This window comes from Suricata suricatta, chromosome 9 (assembly GCF_006229205.1).
Source record: "Suricata suricatta isolate VVHF042 chromosome 9, meerkat_22Aug2017_6uvM2_HiC, whole genome shotgun sequence".
Lineage (NCBI taxonomy): Eukaryota > Metazoa > Chordata > Mammalia > Carnivora > Herpestidae > Suricata > Suricata suricatta.
Window position 1 is genome coordinate 3,883,870 of NC_043708.1, and position 24,406 is coordinate 3,908,275.

Below are 24,406 nucleotides of genomic sequence, written 5' to 3' on the forward strand. Positions count from 1 at the left end.
GGTCCCCGCGTCGGCTGGTCTCCCCGCCCCCACCCCCGACCCCCAGCTGACAGTTGCCTGGTTCTGAGCTCCTAAGTTTCCGCCTCGTGGGGGCGGGGATGAAGTCCTCGCGGCCCCGCGGCCCGGCCGGCGGGCGCGTCTCGGAGCCATTTTGGGGGAACCCCACGAGTCCGGGGAGGGTCCCCCGCGGCCTCCCTCGGGGTGCCAAACTTGGAGCCTCCGTGGACTCCCGCGGGCTCCCTCCGCGGCGGGCAGGCCCGGCATCAGTCGATTTGAATAATCACGACTTCCTCCGCGACTTCCCTTGGCCACCCTGACCCCCACTTTGGGAACACCCCTCCTGTGTTTTCCTTCCGGAGTCTGAGCCGAGGCGCCGTGCGGGCAGCAGGCCCGGCTCCGGCCGCCAGGTTTGGGCCCCATGTCCAAGGTGCAGAGGGTCTCCCGACGTGCCACCCCTCCAGCCCCTCCTCCTCCATGGCCGGATCGGCATCCACGGGGAGCACCCCATGTGGCCGGGACACCCGTTCCCTGCGGGTCAGGGACCTAACAGAGCCCAGGCTTGTTCCAGAACGTGTCCCTGGGACTAGGGCACAGAGCCCCGGGGGCCCTCCCCGCTGACCCTTAGTGCGTCTGGAGAGTTCCTTGGGAATGCCCAGGCGGTCTCTCATGGATGTTCGGGACCGGATGTTCCTTGGAGCGGGGCCATCTCCTGGCCGCTGAGCTGGAGTGCAGCTCTGTCTTGTGAGACCCACAGGACCCGCTTGTCCTGGGCTGGGAGGCGGGGTCCAATCTCTTGGGTCATAGAAGCGCAGACCCAAAACCTGGCGGTCAGCCAGGCCTGCCTTGTCATGGTCAAGGTCCAGGTGGGGCTGGGGAGGCCACACAGATACCCAACACAGGCTGCCATCTCAGCGGTTTCCCCAGCTGGGATGGGTTCCTGTTTAACCCAGCTGAGGCTTGAGAAAAAGGCAGCCTTCCCGGGGCACCCCAAGACCAGCTGGGGGGAGGGAGGGCCCCTTCTGTGGTTCTCTCCCACTCCCCTTCCATGCCCAGCCAAGGCTCATGAGCACCCACCCCTGTGCGCCAGGGCAGAGGGGCGGAGACGTGGCTCAGCCTGGTTGGGGGCACAGGCGGGCAGGTGAGCCACCTGGGCAGTGGTGCCTTCGCTGCTGAGGGCATCAGGCCTGGCTTGGGCAGAGGGGCTGAGGGCTTCCCCGGGCTGGGTCCCAAAGGTCCAGTGGCAGTCGCCAGGACCTGGGCTCCTGGGCTGCTCTGGGCCACTTGGGGTTTCAGCAGAATTTGGGAGCTGTGGGAATGGGGGGTCCTGTGGGGCCAGGACCCAACACAGCATTCCAGAACTGAGGATGCTTCTACCCTACTCTCCTCACCCCATTAGTGTTCTAAGAGCTGCCTCAAGGGCCCTTCCAGACCCTTCCTTCCCAGCAGGCACAGGGGCTGCCCCTGTGCGGTCCTGTAGTTAGTGCCAGGTGCCTAGGATCAAGCGGCCCAGGGGGATGTAGAGGAAGTTGGTCAGCAGGGCTTGGGGGCCCACAGATCCAAGTGTCCGGCCTCAGTTTTCCCATCTGAGAAGTGGATGTCCTAATCACCCGCACCTTGCAGGATTGTTGGGTGAGCGATGTAACCCCCTGAGACTGGACCCACAGACCAGGTGGAGGCTCACCTGGGGCATCCGGTCCACACTGTGCTGGGTCCTCAGGCAGGAGAAGATGCATCTGTGATCCAGCTGGAGGGGTCCAGGGGATACCATGCCCTGCCCAACCCCTAGAGTGCAGCTCTGCACATTGCAGGCCGGGCCTGGGGATCTGAACTGAGCTCCTAGGTGGCAGGCGCTTTGCCTCCTCCAACCCTTCCCCCCCCCCCCCCCAGCCCCGGTGCCTGGAACCAAGCCTGGCTCAGGGGAGGGTCCAAGAAGTATGTGAAGAGTGAGCAAGAGGCTGGTGTCCCTTTGACCCTCAGTGGCCCTTTAGGAGCAGGTACACAGCCGGGCCCCCTTACCCCAGCGCCTCCGCTGACTCCCTCCATTCACCACCCCCCACGCTGAAGTTGGCCCTCCGGGCTGTCACTCCCTCCTGCCCTTGCCTGTGCTGTTCTGTCTGCTTAGAATGCCCTTGTCCCTGCCTTCTTGTCCAGCACGACAGACTCTTTGCTGTCCCCGTCACTTGTCCTCTGTGGCTTTTGTGGCGCTCTTGCCCCTCATCCCCGAGTCATTCCCTTTCTGGGTACCAAGTCCCGCAGTGGGTGCTGAGACCGAGTTAGCCCCAGGGCACCCTTCCAGAGCAGGCAAGGACGCTGGCCCATCCCCAGAGCCTCCCAGGGGTTCCAGGCCAGCGTCTCTGACTCAGGACATCAGGGAGGGCTTCCTGGAAGCAGGGACACTTGAGTGAAGGCTTGAAGAATGAATAGAAGTTTGCCAGGAGGATAGACAAGGAAGGCCTTCCGAGAGGTGCCAAGGGCCACAGGGGCCTGAGGAAGGAAGCGAGGAAGCGTCCTGGGAACAGGTGAGGGGTGGGGGGCACAGGCCGACGAAGTGTCCTCCGGACAGGAGCCCCCTGCAGCGGATCCTGGGTCTGACCCCCTGATTTTTCCAGCCCCAGTGCCTGCAGGGCCTGGCCCCCCGAGTGCTCTCCCAGGTCTGGCCACCTCCCGTCTGGCCTCCTGCGTGCCCCCGGGCCTGGCTCACATAGCTTCCCTGCCTCCAACAGCGTGAGCCACTCTTCCGGGGACGCTCAAGTATTTGTGGCTCTTAGCGAGGCTGGGCCAGCCGGCTGCGCACCGCACAGCTGCTAATCCCCAAATTAATCCGTGCCTCTGCTTTTCTCGGCACAGGGTCCCCTCTGCCTTCACCCCTGCCGTGGCCACTTTGTCTGCTGCAGGCCTCTGGGCAAGCCCTCTCCCCTGCGTGGGCTCCCAGCCCTTCTGTCGCAGAGGAAAGTGGGTCAGCCGCCACAGGGCACCTGGGATGGAGAAGGTTCCCGGGGACCAGAGCTCTTCCCTTATGTGCCCCCTCCCCCTCCCTCAGATAGACTATTTCAAAGTTGCGGACAGTGATGCACGTGGAGAAAGAGTGATCGACCCCTATGCATTTTAGAGATGACGTTTAGGATGACCCCCCGGGTTAGGAACGCCGGCTGCCAGCCCTCCAGGGGCGCTCCAAGACCCCTCCCCCACCCCAGCTCCCCCTCTGCCCCTTCCCCGATGTCCCCAGGACCCTGGCTTTATTTCATTCTTGATTTGGCCACCTAAGAGCAGCCCCAACTGACATACTTCTGTTCTGCCTGGCGAGACCCCCGGGAACGTGCAGTCTCTCAGCGTGTGCCTGGGTGTCCCGGGGCGCAGCCTCTGTGCGTGAAGTCACCGCGTCCATCCGCTGGCCAAAGCCAAGCGGGGCGAGCTGCTGCGGACACTGCCATGGGGGGCTGGGGGCGGGGGGCACATCTGGGGCGGAGCTGTGGGAGCGGGGCGGGGGGGGGGTCCACGCACAGGTGCCCAGGGAGGGGGCGGCGTCCTCTGGCCACTGCCCACCCATGAGGGGCGGGCCCGGTGCTGCTCTTGGGGGGGGCTCGTCACACCGGGTCGCTGCCCACTGGGGTTTCCTCTGTAATTTCTGCGTGTCTTCCCATCAGGGTGTCTTGATGAACAGAGTTCCGACTTTTAATTCTGTCGAATGCTTTAGGGTTTTACTTTCTGATGAAGGTGCTTTGCGGAGGGACATGCCTGTGTGCGGCCCCCACTCGAGTGCCTTGGGCTTGTGGTTCTGCCTGTGTGGACACTGTGCTCTGCCCCGGGGATCATCCAAGGGGACACGAGCCTGGCCTTCCAGACTCAGAGACACACATCAGACCACCGTGTCTGCTCTCCCACGACTCCCCCTGCGCTGGCTCCCCTTGCCCCTCCTGGGAGCTGTTCCTCAAACACATCAGACAGGCTCCTGCCCCAGGGCCTTTGCATCGGCTGGTCCCCTCTACCCGGAGTGTTCTTCCCCAGATATCCACAGGACTCCTGCCTCCCCTCCTTTCTCATCCTTTTCAAATGTCCTTGGGGTGGGGAGCGGGGAAGGGGGGGGCTTTCCTGACCCTTTGACTCATTCCATGTATAATTTTAACCCCCCATCCTGTCCCTTCTCTGCTTCGATTTTCCCTGCCATCCTGACTGCCCTCTGACTAGCGACTTGCTTTATTTCTTTATCTTGTTTATCCGTCGGCCCCCAGCCCTGCCCGGTCCCTGCCGAGCCCCGGTGCTTAGAACTAGCACGTAGTAGGTACTCAGTAAATGCTTTTGAGTGAGACCGCACTGTGGCAGGCAGTGAGGAGTGGGGGAAGGAGCCATCCCCCCCTACCGTGCCCTGGAAGGGAGCCACTCCCCTCTGCGCCCCAGGAAGAGCACTGGGGAGCACTTGTGCCCCCGCCCTGCTCCAGCCCCCAGGGAGTAGTGTTTTTCAATTTCTTGTTAGTGTTTGTTTATTTTTGAGAGACAGAGAGAGGGCATGAGCAGGGGAGGGGCAGAGAGACAGACAGAGTAGGAGCAGGGGAGAGGCAGAGAGAGAGGGAGACGCAGAACGCGAAGCAGGCTGCAGGCTCTGAGCTGTCAGCACAGAGCCCGACGCGGGGCTCGAACCCGCGAGCCGGAGATCATGACCTGAGGCGAAGCCGGATGCTTAACGGTCCAAGCTCCCCAGGTGCCCCAGGGAGTCATGTTTTTATTTATTTATTTATTTAAAAAAAATTTTTATTTTTAAAAATTTATTTTTATAGTTTATTTATTTTGAGAGAGAGAGAAGAGAGAGAGAGCGGGGAAGGGGCAGAGAGACGGAGAGACGGAACCCACGCAGGCTCTGTGCCGTCAGTGCAGAGCCCAACACGGGCCTCAAACTCACAAACCATGAGATGGTGACCTGAGCCGACATCAGGAGTCAGATGCTTCACCGACTGCGCCCCCCAGGCTGTGGGAGCCTCTGGTGGAAGAGATGGGGGGGACCCTTGCTCAGAGAGACAGCTGCGTGTCTGAAATGAGGGGTTGCAGAGAGTCAGGGCTCCCGCCCGGGGTCAACATGGGCAGAAGCCTGGGGGCAGGTGTGAGAGTGGCACGTGGGGACCGCCGCTCGGGTGGGGCGCCCTTCCTTGCGCGGTGGCTGAGCTCTGACCGCCCCGGTGTTCTTGGCCTCCCTCCCGCCCAGCCGTGAGGGACCACAGAGCTGGAGGGCTGGGGAAACTGAGGCCAGAGGCAGAAAGGGTCTTGTCTGGGACTCGGGGGCCAGGAAGACGACGGGCTCCCCGAGCATCTGGACTGTGCCCAGGGGGAGGAGTCCCGTCCGTATTTGGACCCAGCGGTGCGGCCCCTGCCCTGCGGATGCCACCACACCTGTCCGCTCGGATGGGCAGGCTTCCCATCTCCCTCCCATAGGTGAGGGGTCTCTGCGCGCATGTTTGGGAGAAAGAGCTCCAGGCAGAGGGGCAGCAGGGGGCAGGTGCAGAGGAGGGAGGGGCTTGCGGCCAGAGCGGCTCAGCACAGTGACGAGGGCGGCGCACAGATGGAGACCCGGGTGCGTGGGGGCTGCTGAGGGCTTGTGAGCGTGGTCGGGTTTGTGTGCAGTGAGGGGGCACTAGAGGGGGCACGAGGCCAGGGTCCCCTGGTGGGTCGGCGGAGGAGAATGAGGGGAGGGGGGTGTCTGGGAGAACCGCTGCCTGTTGGGGCTGACAGAGGACGGAGCGGCTGTCCCTGGACACGGGGCCAGCCATGGGGGAAGGGCGGTTTGGGGATTCCCTGGCAGCTGTCCCCCCCCGGGTCTGGGGCACCCCTGCAGCACCCCTGCTTTGGGTGTGTCCTGAGGGGCATCCCTGTTCTCTGGGCAGGGTGGGCTTGCAGTAGGTGCCACTGAGGGCTGCGGGAGCAACTGGCATTGTGGTCTCGAGCCGCCAGCTCATGAAGAGGCTTCCTGGAGACTGGCCACCTGCTGGAACCCACTCGGTGCCTCCAGGATTACTGTCAGGTTTCTTGTCCATTCTCTCTAGAACCCCTACACTCCACCTCTTGTCTCCTGCACCCCACCCAGCAGGCCCAGTCCCTCCTTAGGTGGAGGGCCCAAGGCTTTCTGCCCCACTTCTAAACTTGACCATAGTGGAGGAAGGCTTATGGGCTAATTCTTACTATGATATGAATGACTACCTTTCTTTGCTGTCTCCCTTTGGGATTCAGGGTGCTACAAAGAGACCCTCCCTGTAAACTGTTCTCTCTTCTCCTGCCCTGCCCTTCAAAGTCTCTCGTCCTCACAGCACGTCTGAGTCCTTACTCTTGGAAGGCCTCCCTGATGATGTATGTGATTAAGAAGGTAGACTCACCCAGGTTTGAATCCCAGCTCTTTCACCCACTGGCTGCGTGGCCTTAGGTTTCTGAGCCTCTCTGATTCTCAGTTTCTGCATCTGTAAAGTGGACATAATAATAATAGCACCCACGCTGGAAGGTTGTTTTGAGGATTAAATCGTTGCCACGGATCCTAGCGCATGGTTAATGCTCTGGCTAGGACCTGCGGCCCCTCTTTCAGGCGGGAGCAGTTTTTCTGTCGCCAGCCATTAGGCCGGTGACGTTATTCCCACTGTGGAGAAGAGGACCCGGCCGAGGCGAGCAGGGGAGGGGCCGGCAGCCCTAGGTCGAGGCGCCATCTGGAGGGAATCCCAGAGTTGGGGGCGGGCCCGGCTCTGCTGCACCCCAGACCCTGCGTGCTGGTCCGGGGGTGGGGGGTGGGAGGGCACGGCACCACCCGGGAGCTGGCTGGTGCTCCAGCCCCGCACATTTGCTGCCCCTGGGCCTCCGTGCACCGCAGGCATGGTGGTGGCCCCCCTCCGCGCCCTCTCCTCTCACCTTCCCTGCCTGTCCCTCCATGGGCCCCTGAGGCCCTGGGGAGTCAGGGAGTGCGCGTCAGGGCAGCAGTGGGGCGTCTGTCTCGATAGAGTCACCGCTTCCAGAGCCGGGAGTGTGGCTGCAGCAGGCGGGGCCAGGTCTCCCAGGGACCTCCGCCCCTCTTCCCATGACCCTCGTGGCAAACAGTGTGGCAGTATCATGCCTTGTGTCCAGCGTGTCCAGCAGGCGAGGGTGGGGCCGGCTGCGGCGGTGTTTGGAGGGGCCACCCCGGAGCAGGGAGGCCGTCCTGGAGGGGTCTAACCTGGCTCCAGGCCTACCAGCCATTACTAGCCACGTGCCCTTGAAAGAGGCCCTTGTCCCCAGGCCCCGATTCCTGTCCCCACTGGGCATGCCCCCCACATGCAGGGAGGCCAGTGTTCAGCGAGAAAGCGCCAGTGGCACGCAGTAGGTCTCCCTGGGTGACTGCGGGGGGTGATCTCAGGAGGAGTTTCCGGGAGCAGCTCACGGGGGCCTCAGTGTCCCTTCGGGCTCCGATTCTAGAGGAGGAACCTGCAGCCCAGAGAGGCGGCCCCCTCCTGGCACAGAGGCTCAAACCCGCCGTCCTGGCCCCTGTCCTCCGCTCCCAGGCTGGGTTTGGCCCTTGGCACCGTCTCAGGGGGCAGACGGGAGATGAGCGTGGGGCGCGGGCGGCCTGGCAGAGTTAGGGGGAGTGGAAGGAAGGGGCTCCCGGTTGGGGTTGGCCGCCACGGGCCTGTCCAGGGTCACCGAGAAGCCTTCTGCAGCCCTGATCACCTTCAGATGCCAGAAAACAGCCCCGCCTGCTGAGCCGGTGACCGCGTCCCCGTGTCTGTCTGCAGCGGGGAGCGCGTGGGTGGGGTGGCCCCCGGGGGGCAGCCGTGGGCCTGACCGTCAGTGCTGGTGGCCGAGCCTTCCCACTTGGGCTCCCGGGCAGGATGGCAGGTGCTGGGAGGTTAATTCGGGGGCCCTTCGGCTCCGGGGGTCATTCCCGGAAGCCCCTGAACACTGGCTCTCGTGGAGGGTGGGTGTGGCCTTGCGGCAGGGGAGGGTGGGTGTGGCCTTGCGGCAGGGGAGGGGTCTAGGCCAAGGTATGCTGAGCCTGTCTTCAGGGTCTCCCAGCCTAGACGGGGAGATGACAGAAGAGTGGACGACCGGAGTGCCCGGCTGGGTGCTGGGAAAGAGGGGGTCAGGCAGGAAGAGGGGCCGTCCCGTAGCCAGGGGTCCCCGGGAGCATCCTGGGGCCCACCGTGTGGCTCCCCCCGCTGCACAGCCTCCTCGGGGCTCCCTTGCTGGCTCCCCCAGCGGAGGGACCAAGCCTGCTGCCAGTCCGGAATTGCGTCCGCGGCTCCTGTGCCTGGCGGGAAGGGACCGGGCACTTGGCGGGCACTTAGTGCGGCCGCCAGCACCAGCTAGTCTGTCCTCGCCCCCCCAGGCCTGGGCTCTGGCCAGCTCACATGCACCGTGTGCCTCCCCTTCCCCACCGCTCCCGGCTGTTCTCGCCTCTGGACCTTTGAGAAGGAGGTGCTTGCGGAGGCCGGAGGGGGGTGTCCGCGCCCAGGTCACGTAAGACTGCGAAGGGACAGGAGGGCGCGGGTCCTGGAAGGTTGGGAGTGAGGACAGACGGCCTCCCCATGGAACAGAGAGGGGGAAGGACCTGGAGGCTCAGAGTGGGAAACGTAACTCTCTGGCGCGCCGGAGAGAACGATCTGGAAGCGAGAGAAGGTGGTGGTTCGGGAGCCGTGCCCGGAGTGGGCAGAGGGCTGCCTGGCGTGTCGGTGTAGTAACAGGCGGGCATCACCGGGTGTCCGGCGGATGCTGGTAGGTGGGCACGCCTGGCGGTGGCATCTGGGGAAGTCCCCCGTGGGGCGGCCTCATTTCCTCCGCGGAGAGAGCAGCACGGTTGTTGGGGAGGAGGGGGGGAGCAGGGAGGAGAGGGTGTGGAGCCGGTTCCCAAGCAGGCAGGGGAGGGCGCGCAGGGACCCCGACAAGACCGCAGGTCACTCTGTGGGATGAGAGACAGTGAGGCCGGTCACTCAGCTGTGTGACTTCCTGCTGTCCGTGGGGAGGGGGCCCTGACCAGCTTGGGGTTTGGCCCCCATGCTCACACAGGGAAGGGAGAGACAGAGGGGACGTGGAGGGTGGTGCTCGGGGACAGAGTGGGTGAGGGGCTACGAGAAGCGGGTCATGGGGGGAGAGAGGGCGTCCCGCTGGTAGACTGGGTGTCAGAAGTGGGATGGCTGAAAGGGGCCGGCATGGGTGAAGGCAAGTGGGGCATCCCGGTGGGTGTGGGAGCCGGGCCGGGCCTCCCTCCCACGGTGTCACCCCCCAGCCCACAACCATTGGCATAGCTAGGGTGGGTTGTGCACTTCCGCATGCCAGGCGCGTCCCCCACCACTGACTGTCCCCTGTCCCGCTAGCCTCACCTCCAGAGCCCCACAGACCCCTGTCCACAGCCTCTCCACAGGCCCTGTGGCTGGAAGAGGCCGACACACTGGGCATCAGGGCGCCTGGGTTTGGTCCGACCCCCACGTGACACTTCAGGTCAAGTGGCCACTCGGAGTCAGGCTCTTCGTTTGCCACCCAGGTCTGATGAGGACCAGTGGGGGCGGCGGTGGCCATGGTGTGCGCTGAGTGGGGACTGAGGGGGGACTGAGGGCTCGTCCCCAGAGCACCTCCAGCACTTAGCCACCGGGCCCTGCCTTGCATCAGGCTTGGGGCCCTGGGGAGGAGGGGCAGACACAGCCCCTGGGCCCCAACAGCACCCCCTGCACTGTAAGACCGAGAACAGGGTAGCAAAGAGGACTTCTGACCAAGCGTCCAGGAGGGCTTCCTGGCGGAGGTGAATAGACTGAATCAAAGGGCAGGGAAGGGACATGCCAAGCAGGCAGGGCAGCAGACAAAGGCTCAGGGGTGACTCTGCAGCTGCTCTGCACCCTCGCCCAGTCACCCTGCGGTCCCCAGCCCTGGGCACCCCTGGGTCTGCCCCGCCGGCAGGGGCTCGCTAGGCCGCAGGGCTGCCAGCTCCCTCTGCCCTGGCAGAGAGCGGGGGAGGCAGGGGCAGGGCTGCAGCCACCTGATGCGATGAGGAGGGCTGGCTCCAGGCAGGAGAGAGTGGGACAGCCGGGTCCCCGGGGCCACAGGGAAGCAGGGAGGATGGTTCCGCTAGACGACCATCGTCAGGGGCCGGTGGACATTAGGACTGGTGGGTGCTGAGTCCCAGGAGTCCCTACCCTCCTGGCCGGGGGGCCCCCAGCTCAGCGCTGTGACAGCCCCTCCCCCGGGACACAGGCACCCCCGTGCACCTGCACACGTGACCTTCCTGGGACTTTTGCACTAACAGCTTGGTGGCCATGGTGACAACCCGGCCTAAGGTCCCCATCCCCGTGCCTGCGGTGCTACTGGTGTCCTTGCTGCAGAGGTCAGCTGAGGGCCGCCTGGGGGCTGGGCGGGCACAGTCACGGAGCAGTGCTGCTGGGTGCCTGACCTCTTTTCCTCGGGGGAGAGGCTCCAGGACCCAAGAGGAAGCCAGATGGCCACCCCGTGGGGCTCCAGGCCCACCCCCCTGCCCTTGACCCTGCTCAGGTCGCCTCACCTCTTGGGCCCCAGCTCCCACCTCCATCAGGCTGGCCACGGGCGGCCCTCAGAGGCCCCCAGGGGGGGTCGGCTGCGCCTGATCATGGTCACACTGGAGGGGAGGTGGTTCCATGAAAGACATAAAGTTCTGCAGTTTGCATTAAAACCTGAGGGGAAGAAAGGTGGCCTGGCCTTGAACCCCAGCGGGGCTGTGTGACCTCACAGGTCCCCGTGCCTCTGATGAGTCCCAGTTTCCCCGTAAAAGGGGCCTGGTGCACACTCCCTTGCAGTGTGTGGGGCCTGGGACGAGAGGGACAGGGTTCTGCACGCACCCGGGGTGGGGCGGGGCGGGCCCTCGGGAGGCTCCAGGGGTGCTGGCCACCCCAGCGGGGGCAGGGTCCCCTGGGACAGGGAGGATAGGATTGGAAAGGTGACCTTCAAGGCCAGGGGGACAGAGGAAAGCTCTGTGTCAGGCGAGAACGTGGTGGCCGTTGAACACGGCCCAGGCTGGGGCACATGGGGGTCTCCGAGGCAGGAGAGGGGACCCTGGGGTCCCTTGGAGATCATCTCTGGCTTCTCCTGTGGAAGGCACGTGGCACCCACCCTGGGGTCCACGCGGGACACCCCGAGTTTCACACACGGGTCCCAAGGAGCGGGGCCTCTCTAGGAAAGTGCTGGGTTGGGCACTAAAGATGGTAGGAGAGCAAGGGAGGGAGTCCCACAGAATGGCCGGCAGGTAACCGGGCCACTGCCCCCTCCGGAACCAGACAGAGCGGGGTGGGCAGGCTGTCCCAGGGTGCAGGGGAGCGGAGGGGCGGGCCTGGGAAGAGAGAATGTCCCTGCCTGAGGGACCAGCAAGCACCAGGGCCCTGAGGCAGGAAGGAGGAGGCTCAGGCTGACTCTCGGTGGGAGGTGTCAGGGGCCAGGCAGTGGTGTTTCCGGGGGGCAGGGACTTGGGGCGCACCGTCATGGGGAATTTTGACCAGAGGCGGCACGGGGTGCAGCTGGGTTTCCTGCTGAGCCATCTGGCTGCAGGGGGGAGGGGAACAGGAGGCCCAGGCACCCCTGCTCGGTGACACACAGGAGGCTGACCCAGCCCCTGGGGCCCCCCCGGGCCTGGCCGGCTGTGGCAGCTGGGGTGTCGGGGTCCTAGGCGCCGGGCGTGGAGGAGTTAAACCGGACAGGAGGGAGTCAGTGCGATCCTGGCAGAGGGGACACGGGGACAAAGTCACCAAGACGAGAGGCTCCTGCAGCATGTGAGTGGCCTGACTGTGGGGCGGGGCCTGAGCGCTCTGAGCCCGGAAGACAGGCTGTCCTGGGCAGGTGCGCCGCGGGGACACGGGGACCCGGAGGCTCAAGGCGTCTGGGAGCCGGCAAGACCGTGACTCATGCAGCCAAGGTGCCCTCCGTCACCTGCCACCCGCCCCACCTCACCACCGTGGAGACCTCAGCCCACCAGGGAGGGGGGTGCAGGGGGGGGTGCCATGGGCCGCCAGGGCGCACCTGACCGCATAACCTTGTCAGCACCGCCGAGCAGGGAGGCGGCTTCTCCGGAGCCCTCGTGCCCTCCCGCCTGTGCCCGGCTCGGCACTAGACATCAAGGGGAACAGAGAGGGCAAACGGCCCAGGGGCCCCAGGTGGCCCTGAGTGATGGAGGAGGGGTATCCGGAGGCCCTCTTAGCCTGATGGGGACAGCTGAGGAAAGAGAGGGAACCTTCATCTAGAAGGAACCAAGAAAGGCTTCCCGGAAGAGGCAGCATTTGACCAGAGCCGCACAAGAAAAAAAGAGGATCTGGGGACTCAGGGGAGGGAAGCGAGGGCGTGCCCGTGGACAGCTGCCGGGACTGTGGCCGTGAGCCGTGGCCGCATCAGGGGGCATCCAACAGGAACGGAGAGGAGGAAGGGGGCTCCGGCGTGGCCCTGGGCCCCTCTCCTCCCTCCCTCTGCCCTGGGCCTGTGGCCACAGCCATCCGCATCTGTACGATGGTGGTGAGGGCCGCACCCCTCCCAGGCTGAGATGAGGGGCCCACAGCCCCAGAACTGGCCGCTCTCCACCCCCCCCAGCTCCCTGAGCCAGCCTCTCCCTAGGAGGACAGTCAGCCACCTGCTGACCTCCTGCCCCTCCCGGCACCCCCTCGGGGTCCAGGTTGCCCCCCAGGCCCATCTAGTCTAGAGAGACACACAGGGACGGGGAGCAGCTGTCCCCTACATGGGGACACCGCATCCGTGAGGGGAACCCGGGACCAGCAACGCAGGTGAGCTCCAGCGGCCTGGGCCAGCTCTCTGTCCATCCGGCGGCCGGTCGCCGGGCCCTTTGCCAGCAAGGGTGGGAAGGTGGCCTCGTGTGCCCCGGGAGGGGTGACGCCGTGTCTGGTGCTCCCCGGGGCCGAGGCTCTGCCTTGCCGCTTCCCGCTGGGGCAGTCCCAGGCCCTGCTGGCAGCCGGCGGCCGGCCAGCTAACTCCCTCTTCCGCCGTCTCTCCACCGAAACGCCTTGGCAGGCGCGTGGGCAGGGACGGCCCTCCTGCTGCAGGCTCGGTGCCCGTTCCCTCACACAGGTGCCCCGGGAGGGGTCAGCCGAGGCTGCTTATCCCGTTCACAGTCCAGACTGGCTGTGTGCTCTCAGGAGACTTGCTCAGCCCCTCTGGACTCCCATTATCTCACCTCTAGGACGGGGGCACTCACCAGCCTCAGGCTGCAAATGAGAATTTGTGTCAGAACAAGGGTGGCTTGTCAGCAAAAAATGCCCTGTGTGCGACCAGAGGCAGAGTCTGGGTCGGGTCACAGCCATGCCCCCTGCTCTCTGGGCCTCGGTTTCCCCCAGACTCCAGCCTCCCTCTCTCTTCCAAAAACCCACCTGCTAGGAGCTCCCTGTGGATTTGCTGGGCTCAGTAGAGGCGCTCAGGGCAGACCGGCGGTTTCCGGATGCTCCCTAGGGCGCTGGTCCGCCTGCCCCTGCTCTGTTCACTCAGCAGCACAGGGTCATTGGCCAAGGGCAGAGGCTGGGGCTGGAGTTTCAAAGTCCCGTCACCCAGAGACCAAGCCCGTGCCCACCGCAGCGAGCTGGGGCCCCAGCTCAGGAGACGGCGCCAAGGGCAGCCCATCCGACAGATGAAATGGGCTCGCGGACGTGGTGACCGGTGCACAGTGCACAGTGCGGGGCGGCGAGCTGCCCCCCACCCTTCCACCTCAGCCCGTCGAGTCCACGCCTAAAATCTTTTTTTTGGAGGGGGGCGGGGGGTTTCCAAATTTTATCCTTAGTAAACTTTTTTCTGCTTTTTCATCCTCACTATAGGAAAGATGACAAACCTAGGAAACTAATAAGAGAAAAATTTCGAACTACCCAGAATCCCACCACCCGCCTATAACGACATTTTTTTCCCTACCTCACTTTTCATAGCTGTCAGTATACAGATATTTTTTTAATGGGATTATATTGCTCTTTCTCTTCACACCCGAGTCTCTAAGCATTTTGTTTTGGGAAGCCTGATTTCTGGGGCTGCTGCTGCTTATCAGATCTCTGCTTTGGCTCTGGGGCCACCATAGCATGACTGGTGGGGGCGGGGGGAGGCTCCCAGGAGACCTGGCTGGGGCTCTGGTGAATGTCCCATGGCCCCCAGCCGGGTGGACCCCAGCCAGGTGGACCAGGGCCCCTCTGGCAGTCACCCAGCGGATCCCCTCCGGCCCACCCACTGCCGGGTCCAGACAGGCCACAGGCAGAGTGGGGTGAGAAGGGGGTCCCAGGGAGGATGAGGTGGGCCCCGCCCTGGACCCCTCACTTCTGCCAGGTCCCTCAGCCTCCGAGATGCCCCTGCCCTGTCTTATACACGAGCCCGTCGCAGTGTCCCAGCAGAGATGGGCGTCACACTGTCCCTCCTCCACCCTTGCCATCTGGGATCTCCAGCCAGTGGGTCCTGCCAGATGGGAGCCCAGAGCCGCAGGGACCCTGCCTGCCCCCCATGACTCTCTGAAACCGAGACCTTGAGGCAGGCTTGCGGGTGGGGACCCGGCCACTGGTGGGACACATGCCACCGCCGAACTCAGGCAGCGGGCGCCCCCACGCTGGTCCCCGCAGCCCCACCCTGACACCTTGCTGATAATAAGGAGTCTCCCTGCCCGGTGGGGGGGCGGGCTCCACAGCTCTCGTGACTGTGCCCCCGGCGGGCCTGGCGTGGCCCCCGCCCCCACGCTGAGCGGCTCTGTCCTCTTCGCCTACAGGCTGCGCAGCCCCTGGGTGCCCTCGTGCCTCGGGCAGCCCCGCATCCTGCAGGGCCGGCTGGCCAGGTCCTCGCCCTCGCTCTGGGACAGGTAACACACCTGTTGTCTCCGCGGCCCCTCGGTGTCTCTGCGTCTGTCCCCAGACGTCCCTCCGGTGTCTGCGTCCACACGCCCGAGGCAGTACGTCCTCACCACACCGTCCTGGGCCGCCCATCTCAGAGGCGAGGCCCTCGAGTCCCTGCGTCGCACCCCCGGGCCCCAGCCGAGGGCTCCGTCCTGGGGCTCAAGCCTCCCTAGAGTGTCCAGGAAAGGCTCCCGGTGAAAGGCAGGCGGCGACCACACCCGGCTCACCACTCCTCCCTGCGAGGCCAGAAAGCACTTTGGGGACCTCCCATGGGCCAGGCGGAAGGAAGCAGGGACCTCCCCACTCACCTGCCCACACCTGTCCGGTCAGGTACACGCCCTGAGTCAGTTCACGAACACACTGGACAGCGCGAGGTGACCTCACCAGGCTCCTGTCTGAGTAGGGTTTCCTGAGCTCCCAGCTTACCCGGGCGGGGGAGGGGGGTCAGCACTGACCGGTCTGGCCGCAAGGGGCTTCCACACCCTCCCTGTGCACCTGCTGAGGGGCTGCTTCTAGACACAGGGCCTCCCAAGCTGGCTTCGTGCTCAGGGGGAAGCAGAGGCCACTGAACCCAGAGCCACGAGCAAGCCCCCAGGTTCCCCTGGGGCCCCGAGCGACTCCCCAGGTTCCCAGTAGCCCGGAAGCCCCCCCTGCATGGCACTCGCCTCTGGCACCGTCTCCTGGTGGTCCTGATGATCCAGGGTAGCACGCAGACCACAGCGACGGCTCTAGCGCCCCTTGTGTGGGTGCACACATCCGTGCTTTACGGACATGGAGACTGAGGCGGGGGGCAGGCAGGGCTCGGGTCAATGCCCCGGTGTGAGGGGAAGGCATTGGCAGCGATGGTGCTACCACCCAGGTGACCGCAGACCCCAGCCCGGTGCATTCTTGGACCAGGCTGAGGGGGGACACGTCCAGACCTTCTGAGTAGGTCTTCACGGGGACTTGGTGACCAGCTGTGAGGGGCAAGGGGCGAGGAGGGGGCACTGCAGCCTCTCAGAGTCTGACTGGGGGGCTGAGGGTGGCTCTGCCTTTCTCGGGGGTGGGGAGTGCAGACGGGGGTTCAGCATCAGACGCTGTGAGGTGAGCCACAGGGCGGAGAGGCCAGTGGACGGCTGGCCGTGGGGCAGGGGAGCAGAGAGAGGCCCGGGCTGGAGATGGAGCAAGGGGCAGGGGAGCCCCCTGCGTAGCCTGGAGGGAGGGGATTCGGCCTGAGGTGTGCGGGGAGGGACGGGGTGCCGACGGGGGGCCTGACCATCAGCCTGGGGGAAGCCAAGTTGTGTGCAGTGGACAGAGCCAGAGCAGCAGGGATGTGGGGACAGGTGCGGTGGGCTCCAGCAGCTCGCCCCCGTGTCTGCTGTGACTGTCACAGGGGTGCCTAGGGGCAGGAGGGGTGGGAGTCAGGGGCTGGGGGCGCTGGGGGACCGGGGCTTGGCCAGGGGAGGACTCCAGGGTGGGTGGGGGTATGCGTGAGGGCCAGTGGGTGGGTGCCAAGGTGAGGCCCAGGCGGGCGGGCCAGCTGGGGGGGGGGAGGTTGCCCCCTCCTGGTGAGGGGGGGCCTCGGCAGGGCCCACGTCACAGCCCTGTCGTCCACGGGCCTCACTGAGCCTGTTCCGTGTTCACTGTGTGCCTCGCTCCAGACTTTGGGCTCTGTGGGATTTGTTCTGTTCCTGCTGCCAGGGGCCAGGAGCAGCGGAGGTGGGGTCGGAGGGAAGGAAGGGGGGGTCCCTGTGGGTGGACGCGTGGCTGGGTCACATCAGGAGTGGGCATTCTGCATGATGGCAGGGTTCGTGCTGTGGCAGCAGGTGGGTGGCGGCAGTGGGGGGAGGGAGGGGCATTGGCTCCAGGTGGCGGGGGCAGGTGGCCCCTTGGGTGGACACAGGAGTGGACAGACGATGCTCTCACCTCTTCCCCAGGGTGTAGACCCCACCCGCACCCTGTGACAGAGGGCTAGGGGCAGACCGGCAGCCTCCCACCCAGGACAGCTGATTTCAGGGGCTACTGCCCCACATCCTCCTGATACTGTGCCTGCAGGGGGCCGGGCCGCCACAGGAGGGTCCCCAGGAAGCCCACCACCCCACTGGGGAGAAGGCCTGGGGCAGGAACTGAGGACACTTTGGGATCTGTAGCTGCAGGGTGCTCAGGGTGGTGCAGTCAGGTGTGCTGCCTGGAGGAGGTGGCCTGACGTGTGTGGGCGGCCACGGGAGGTGTGCCTCAGGGTTCCCTCTGACTGATACCCCGCATCCTCCCTGGAGACTGACCCCCTGTGAGGGCCTGGACCCACCCTCCTCTGAGGTCCTTAAAACATAGGCAACTCTTTATTTTTATTTATTTAAAACACTGTAGACCTGGGCGGGAATCCAGGAATGTTTCGAGATTTGCTGCGCATGCGCCCGTGGTGACATGCGCGGCTGCCACACAGGGCCCGCGGCTGCAGGACGAACTGCCTGCGCCCAGTTCCCCTCCCTCGGGAGCCGGAGGGCCGCCCGAGGCCGCAGGAACACCCGGGCAGGGTCAGAGTTCCCGCCCCATGGGGCAGTCCGGCTACGCAGGGTGACACCGGGGACCCCCTCCCACGCCGGCGCAGCGGTCTGGGGCAGGCAGAGCTGTCTCCTCTTCCCGGCCCCACAGCACACTTTTGAAGTTGTGGTTCAAAAGGGTGTTGGCCCTAGGTTGTCCCCTGTGGGTGTGCACTTGTCCGGGCAAACCTCAGACCCGGGCACCTCTCTAGGCAGAATTCTCGGAGCCAGGGCTTTGTGTCCACAGGGCAAGGGGGGCAGTCTCCTCTTTCCAGGGGGTCAGCTGAGGCCTGAACGGAAGGATAGTGGGCAGCCTGGGGTTCCGTGGCGGGGGGACCAGCAGCAAGTCTGTGGCCGGCAGAAGCCCCGCCCACCCCGTGACGTCAGTCAGACGTCACCCACGGGCGGCGTGGCTTGGGGTTTCCTTGGCACTGAAGTCCAAGGGGGTGACAGGGGAAAGAAAGTACACGGCCAGAGCACCGAGCAGCGCTGGGGTCTTAACTCCGCTCGGCCAGAACGCACCCGGAGCCCCGCACCCACCTGCAGCAGCCCAGTGCCCGCAGGGAGGCAGCCCTCTTGGGCCCACGATTAAAGACGAGGCCTTTTGGCCAGCTGCCCCCTTCAAGGTGCCCAGCCTGTAAAGGGAAGCGTGCCCCAGGCCAGCGTGTGTTCAGGAGTACCTACCCGCTCCGGTGCTGGGGGCTGCCCACAGTGGGGTGTGGCCCCTGCCCCGGTGGAGTTCACCGGCCACTTCCCTGCCTTTTGCCCAACTGCAGAGTTGACGGCATGCGGTCCGTGGGCGATTATCCCGCATCTCCGTTTCCTGGGGCTGGGGGCTCAGCGTCCTGGCGTACTAGGTGGGCCCACAAGGTCTCTGCGGAAACTAGAGCCTCAAGAGCTGGGGCCTTCCTGGAGGAAGGGGGACTTGCGCAGGCCAGGGCTTTGCAGTGTCCGCCGCCGTGCGTAGCCAACTGGCCACCGGAGAGGCCTGGACTCCCAGCCCAACCTCTCCCTGGTCCAGAGTCACACGGCCAATTTGGGGTAGGGCGGCCTGGCCTACGGTGTGGGGCTTCTGCCACTGGACCTCAGGGCTTCCCCACCCGAGCACCCGAGGGGTAGCCTGGGCCAGAAGGCGGCGTCTCTGACCGCCCCTCCCCGCAAGGGGAAGGGACCGGCGCGTGCGCACTCGCGTGTGCCCTGCGGCCCGGGGCACACGGGACGCGCCCCAGCTCCCTGGCAGGCCCGCTCGGGCTCGGCTTCCCGCGCTCAGCGCCGCGGCCCGGCCCGCCGCCGCGTGTCGTTGCAGCGCGCTGCAGGAGCAGAAGGGCGAGCTGCGCAAGCGGCTGTCCTACACCACGCACAAGCTGGAGAAGCTCGAGACGGAGTTCGACTCCACGCGCCACTACCTGGAGATCGAGCTGCGGCGAGCGCAGGAGGAGCTGGAGAAGGTCACGGAGAAGCTGCGCAGGTACGGGGGGCGGGGCGGGGGCGGGGCCCCGGGCCCCGCCTCCGGAGGAGCTCCGCTCCCTCCTGAGCTAGTGCCCCCATTCACAGATGTGGAGTCCGAGGCCCCGTCACACCTCGTGCCCAGAGCCGCTGGGTCAGGACTTGACCCCGGGTCTTAGCTACTGCCAGGACAGGCCCTTCCCAGGCGCCCCTCCATCCTCTGTCCCTTCCTTCTCATATATTCTTGGTGGGGCAGCAGTGTAACACACGAAGCCATCTCCAGACCCCGCCCGGCCCCCCAGGGCCCTGGCCCCCGTCCCCTGGGTCACCGGTAGGGAAAGGACACGAGCCAGTGTTTAGGGACCATTCCCTTGAGCGGCCCCAGAGCACCTGATTCCCACCCAACAGCGGCTCCCGCCTTCCCTCCTCCTGGCGGGCCGTGTTTCAGCCACCGTGCGTCTCTAACGCTCAGTCTAGGGCCCGGGGCATGGCCAGGCGTCAGTCTCTTCCCTGCTAACCTGCTGTTGAATGTAAATCCCTTAGCCAGGCTTGCAAGAATCGTGTTTAAATGTGAGTAAACTGGCTCGGAGCAAGGACCGGACAAAGTCACTTGTGAGTACAGGCCTGCCCTGTCCAGCTGCAGGGGGTCCTCGACCCTGGCCCCAGAAAGGCCTCTACAAGCTAGTTCTAATCAGATGCTTTTGCTGCTTGGAGAGGAGCCAGTAGACCAGGGTGGGACCGGTGGGGGGTTCGGGGGGCCGGCCCCGCTCAGTGGGCTGTGTGGCTCATGGGATGGTCAGGCCTGCCACCGTAGTGACCCCACTGCCTCCTGTCCCAGGATCCAGAGCAACTACCTGGCATTGCAGCGAATCAACCAGGAGCTGGAGGACAAGCTGTACCGCATGGTGAGGCCACCACCCCGGCAGCCCCCCACCCCCGTCCCGGATCCCTGGGGGCGTGCCACCAGCCTAGCTGCGCAGCCCCTTGCCTATGTCACGGGCCTGGTTTCCCCTTACCCCCACCCCTGGGGCTGGGCCAGCAGTGAATTCGGGGTGGTGCTCCAAGGAGTAGCAAGTCACAGGGGTCCCCGATGCCCTGTGCCTGACCTGCAGGTGTGACGCAGGGGTGCTGGACGGAGGACATGCACTATGCACGGTGACCCTGCTTTAGGGGTCAGCCCCGAGACCCAGACCTGGGGGGACAGAGGCCTGGGAAAGCAAGAAGGATGTTTGAGCCCAACTGTGCCCTCATGGGGACCCCCCCACCCCGTCTTACTGTGAGGAATACAGGAGACAGGGCCCGGCCCCAGCGCCTAAGTCAGGAGCAGGGACCGTGGCAGAGGCCTTTGGGTCTGGGGGGCCGCCATCAGGGAAGGCCAGGCGAGTTCGGGAGGCTTCCCTCCCTCAGACAGGAGCTTCTGCTCTTTGCAGTCTGGGTACAAGCTCGTTTTATTTCTGAAAGTCACAAATTGGCGGGGGCGGGGGAGGGGGCAGTGGTTCAGCACCTGCCTGTCGGGCGGTGCGTGCGGTGCTGGCGGAGTAGACAGGCCTGGAGGGAGGCGGGGCCGGCTCTCCTAGCGGCCCTGGATGAGGGCCCTTGCTCTCCCGAGCCTCGGCTGGAGGCTGAACCTGGATGGGTTGGAGGAGGGGAGGGCAGGGCCAGGAGCCAGGCTTTGTGCAGACCCCCAGGAAGCAGGGCCTTCCTGTCCCCTTGGTGGGATGGGCTGGAGGCTCGGGGAGGCAGTGACTTGCCCGAGGCTGTCTAGCTTGTCACTGTGGGAGCACACGTGGATTTGAACCCAGTGGTCTATGTTCTTACCCCCACCTTCCTTGGGCGGGGCCCCGGGACACCTCACGCTGTTGACTGCAAGAGGACACCTGGGAGGCCCGTGGGCTTGAGGCTCAGGCCTTGGCCGACCACCGACCGGCTCCTTCCTGCCCCCCGCCCCGCCCCCGCTTGCCTCAGGGCCAGCACTATGAGGAAGAGAAGCGCGCGCTGAGCCACGAGATTGTTGCCCTCAACAGCCACCTGCTGGAGGCCAAGGTGACCATTGACAAGCTGTCGGAGGACAATGTGAGTGTCAGGCCACAGTGACCCCGGGGGTCCCAGGCCCTGTTGCTGTGGCCTCCAAGCTTGAGGGGCCGACACAGGGGAGGGGAAAGGAGTAGCGGGTGGTGGGAGAAAGGCCGGCTGCCTCACCAGACGCACACGGTCACGGGCACCCAGGAGGACCCTCTGCTGGAAGGAAAAGGGGCTGGCGGTAGTGACCACGGGGCAATGTCATCCCATTCGGGGCGGTGCTGCCTGACCCTGGGTTTGGGGCATGCTCACCTAGGACTCCTGCTGTGGCCAGCCCCGGGGGACATCGGAGCCGTGGCCACCCTGATTTCACGGGCCCAGCCATGCTCCAGGGACGCCTGACAGCGGACCCCACATTCACTGATGAGTGTGCCTCTTGGCAGGCGCTCGCAGGCTCCTAGAATATGGTGTGAATGGCACAGGCAAAAGAACCCTCCCCGCACGCGTGGAGTTCACACCTGAGCGGGGGAGACAGTAAGCAAGAGAGAGCCGCCAGCCGCGTGCTGTGTTAGAGGTGCCGGATGCCGCGGGGGAAAGTAATGCAGGAGCAGGGCTAGGGAGCCGTTAGGGTGCTTCTGGAAGAGGCTGCTACCTCAAGACCTGAAAAAGGCCAGAGAGCCGGCCATGGGCATGCACCTAGGGGAAGAGCATTCTTTCCGGCAGAAAGAACCAGAGTGGCAGAGGTGGGCCCGGATAACTGCAGGACCGACAGAGGGGGCTCCTGGGGGGCAGGGAGGGGTCAGGGTCTGAGGTCAGAAAGAGAACAGGAGGCCACGCTGTGGAGGCTCCTCTAAGAATCTGGGTTTTTTTCTCAATGAAGTAGGAAGCCATTGAAGGTTCTTGAACAGGGGCCAGAGGAGGCCCTGGAGGGTAACCAGACAGCGGGGTCTGGAGTTTAGGACAGAGATCAGCATATGCCTGCTGCTTAAAGCCACAGGGGGGGCGAGATGGCCCAGGAGTGCAGGCAGATGAGCACAGGGCCGCCCTCGGAGTCTGCTGGAGATCTGGGCCAGCCGGGCAGTGCGCACAGCCGTCTGAGGCCAGGGACCTCGGCTGGTGGGGTGGGGGGAAGGTCAGTTCTCAGCTCTCAGCCAGTTAACTGTGCCCTTCCCAGAGGGGCTCAAGGAGGCGTTAAGGAGTCTGGGGACCCAGGTGCTCTCCGCTTTGCGGGCCACGTTGAGGGCGTTGGTGGAGGTGGGGCAACCTCCAGGAACGGGGTGGGGGCTGGGCAGCGGTGCCCACGCCTTCAGTAGCTTGTCTGAGCTGCAGGGCACCTGGTCCTGGCTGGGCAGAGACTGTGGGAGCTGGCGGGTCCGAGGGCCCGATGGGAGACCCCAGATCCCTCCCTGTCAGAGCCCTCCCGCGGAGGGTCCCTAGTTGGGGATGGGAGCAGAAGACCCAACCACAGGCACATGCAACAGAGATTTACCAAAGACGAAACCAAATCCCTTGAGTCCTACTGTTTGCATCTGTTTTCAGCTCCGGAGGCTGAGCCGGACCCTGGGGCGCACAGGCCCTCTGTCCCAGCTCGCCCTGACCCTGACCCGCCCTGCAGTCACCCCCGGAGGCAGTCCACATGTTAAGGATGGGGGGGGCAGGGAGCAAGTCTGACACGTCGGGAGGCAGGGGCCGCAGGCACATTCCTTACCATTCCGTGCTCGCGCTCTCCGCGCAGAGGGGGAGCACGGAGGCCCCTGGACCCTCAGGGTCCCCCCTCCACCACCACCCCAGCCCCCTGCCTTGTGGGAGGTTCCATCCGGGGCAGCAGCAGAGCCGCCCCGCAGGGCCCCCTCTGTGCCCCCACAGCTCCAGGTCAGAACCGAGACCCCCATGCTGCAGGCGAGGGCATGCGGCCCAGAGAGGGCTCCTGTCCTGACAGCGCACGGCCACCCCCCCGCCCCCCACCCTGGTTTCCGTGCCGGCCACCGGGCGCCGGGCGGCAGGGACCTCGGCAACGGGCAACCAAACGCCTTCTCTTGTCTTGTAGGCGCTCTATAGGAAGGACTGCAATCTAGCGGCCCAGCTGCTGCAGTGCAGCCAGACCTACGGCAGGGGCCACAAGGTGTCCGAGGTAACGTGACCCAGCCCCAGCTAGGCCGCCTCGCCCCAGGACTGCTGGGGCTCCTTCCCTACAGGTCCTGCCCCAAGGCCACTTCTCGCCCTTGTTGAAGGGAAGGCGCTGGGGAGCCTGACCTCCCCTGTCCCTCCTCACTCCTGCAAGTGTCTAGGCCTTTCTGAATATGGTGGCAGGGCTGCCCCCTTGCCGCCCCCTCCCCGACCCTCGCCCTGTCGGGACAGCCTGCCCGTTCCCCTTGCTCTCCTCTGGGGCTGCTCGTTGGCCCTGCTCCAGGACCCCCTCCGCGGAGTGCTGGTGGGGGCGGAGGGGCCCTGTGTGAGCCCCACAGAAGCCCCGTGCTCACCGCAGAGACAAGATAGCTGGCTTCACTGGCAGTGACCCGGCCAAGGCCACAGGGCTCCGTGGTGCCCAAGCCAAGCTGGCCCGTGGCCCCTTACCCCTGCCAGGCTACCCCACCTCCACACACTGCCCTCACCCAGGCCTCGGTCCGTGCCCCCTCCTCCCCGGGCCTGGGCCATGCTGAAGACACTCACAAAATGGATCAAACAGTAGCAGGACAGCCCTACCCGGCGCCAGGTTGCAGAAACCACCAGGCACCTGGCCCTCAATCTGTGTTGCATCTGTGTCTGAGTCTGTCAGAGGCCTCATGACCCGGCAGGGGTGCCCCCGACAGACCTTGGGGCTGGGAGAGCAAGTCCCTCGGTGGAAGGAGATGAGGGGGGCTGCAGCCCCGAGAAGGGCCCTCGTCAGACCCCGGGTCCACCCTCCAGGTTCGCTGGAGTCCAGTTCATGTGGGCTGGGGACGTGGAGGTGACCGGAGGGAGGTCCTTGGGCGAAGTGGCTCGAGCCAGGGCCTTGGAGAAGCCCCGGGCAGGTCCCTCTTCCGTCTTCGCGCCTGCCGCTCCCGGTCCCGGCTGCAGGTGCCAGGCTGACTGGCCCCCTCCCTGCCCTCCTCTCCTCACCCCGATCCGTTCCAGCTGCCCTCCGACTTCCAGGAGCGCGTGAGCCTGCACCTGGAGGAGCACGGCTGCGGCCTGCCCTCCCCGCTCTGCCACCCGGCCTATGCCGATAGCGTGCCCAGCTGCGTCATCGCCAAGGTGCTGGAGAAGCCCGACCCCTCCAGCCTGTCGTCCCGCCTGTCCGACGCCTCGGCCCGCGACCTGGCCTTCCGGGAGGGCGGGGAGAAGCCGGGCCCGCGGCCCCCCTACAAGGGGGACATCTACTGCAGCGACACGGCCCTCTACTGCCCCGAGGAGCGGCGGCGCACCCGGCGGCCCAGCGGGGACGCGTCTGTGACCGACGTGGGCTTCCTGCGGGGCCAGAACTCCACCGACAGCGCGGCCGAGGAGGAGGAGGAGGCCGAGGCGGCCGCCTTCCCCGCGGGCTTCCGGCACGACGCCTTCCCGGGCTACGCGGCCTCGCTGCCCACGTCCAGCTCCTACTCCAGCTTCAGCGCCACGTCGGAGGAGAAGGAGCAC

The 24,406-nt window shown here is 65.4% G+C and overlaps 1 protein-coding gene across 1 annotated transcript in view; it reads left to right on the forward strand.

Annotated features, from left to right (window-relative positions):
- Positions 1-24,406, forward strand: part of BEGAIN (brain enriched guanylate kinase associated) — a 35,453-nt gene that overhangs the window by 7,497 nt on the left and 3,550 nt on the right. Inside the window, exons 2-8 of the mRNA XM_029950893.1 lie at positions 5,871-6,007; positions 14,684-14,773; positions 18,633-18,794; positions 19,611-19,677; positions 20,738-20,845; positions 22,839-22,922; positions 23,906-24,402. Of these exons, the coding sequence (XP_029806753.1) occupies positions 5,871-6,007; positions 14,684-14,773; positions 18,633-18,794; positions 19,611-19,677; positions 20,738-20,845; positions 22,839-22,922; positions 23,906-24,402 (1,145 nt within the window). The remainder of the gene's footprint in view (positions 1-5,870; positions 6,008-14,683; positions 14,774-18,632; positions 18,795-19,610; positions 19,678-20,737; positions 20,846-22,838; positions 22,923-23,905; positions 24,403-24,406) is intronic.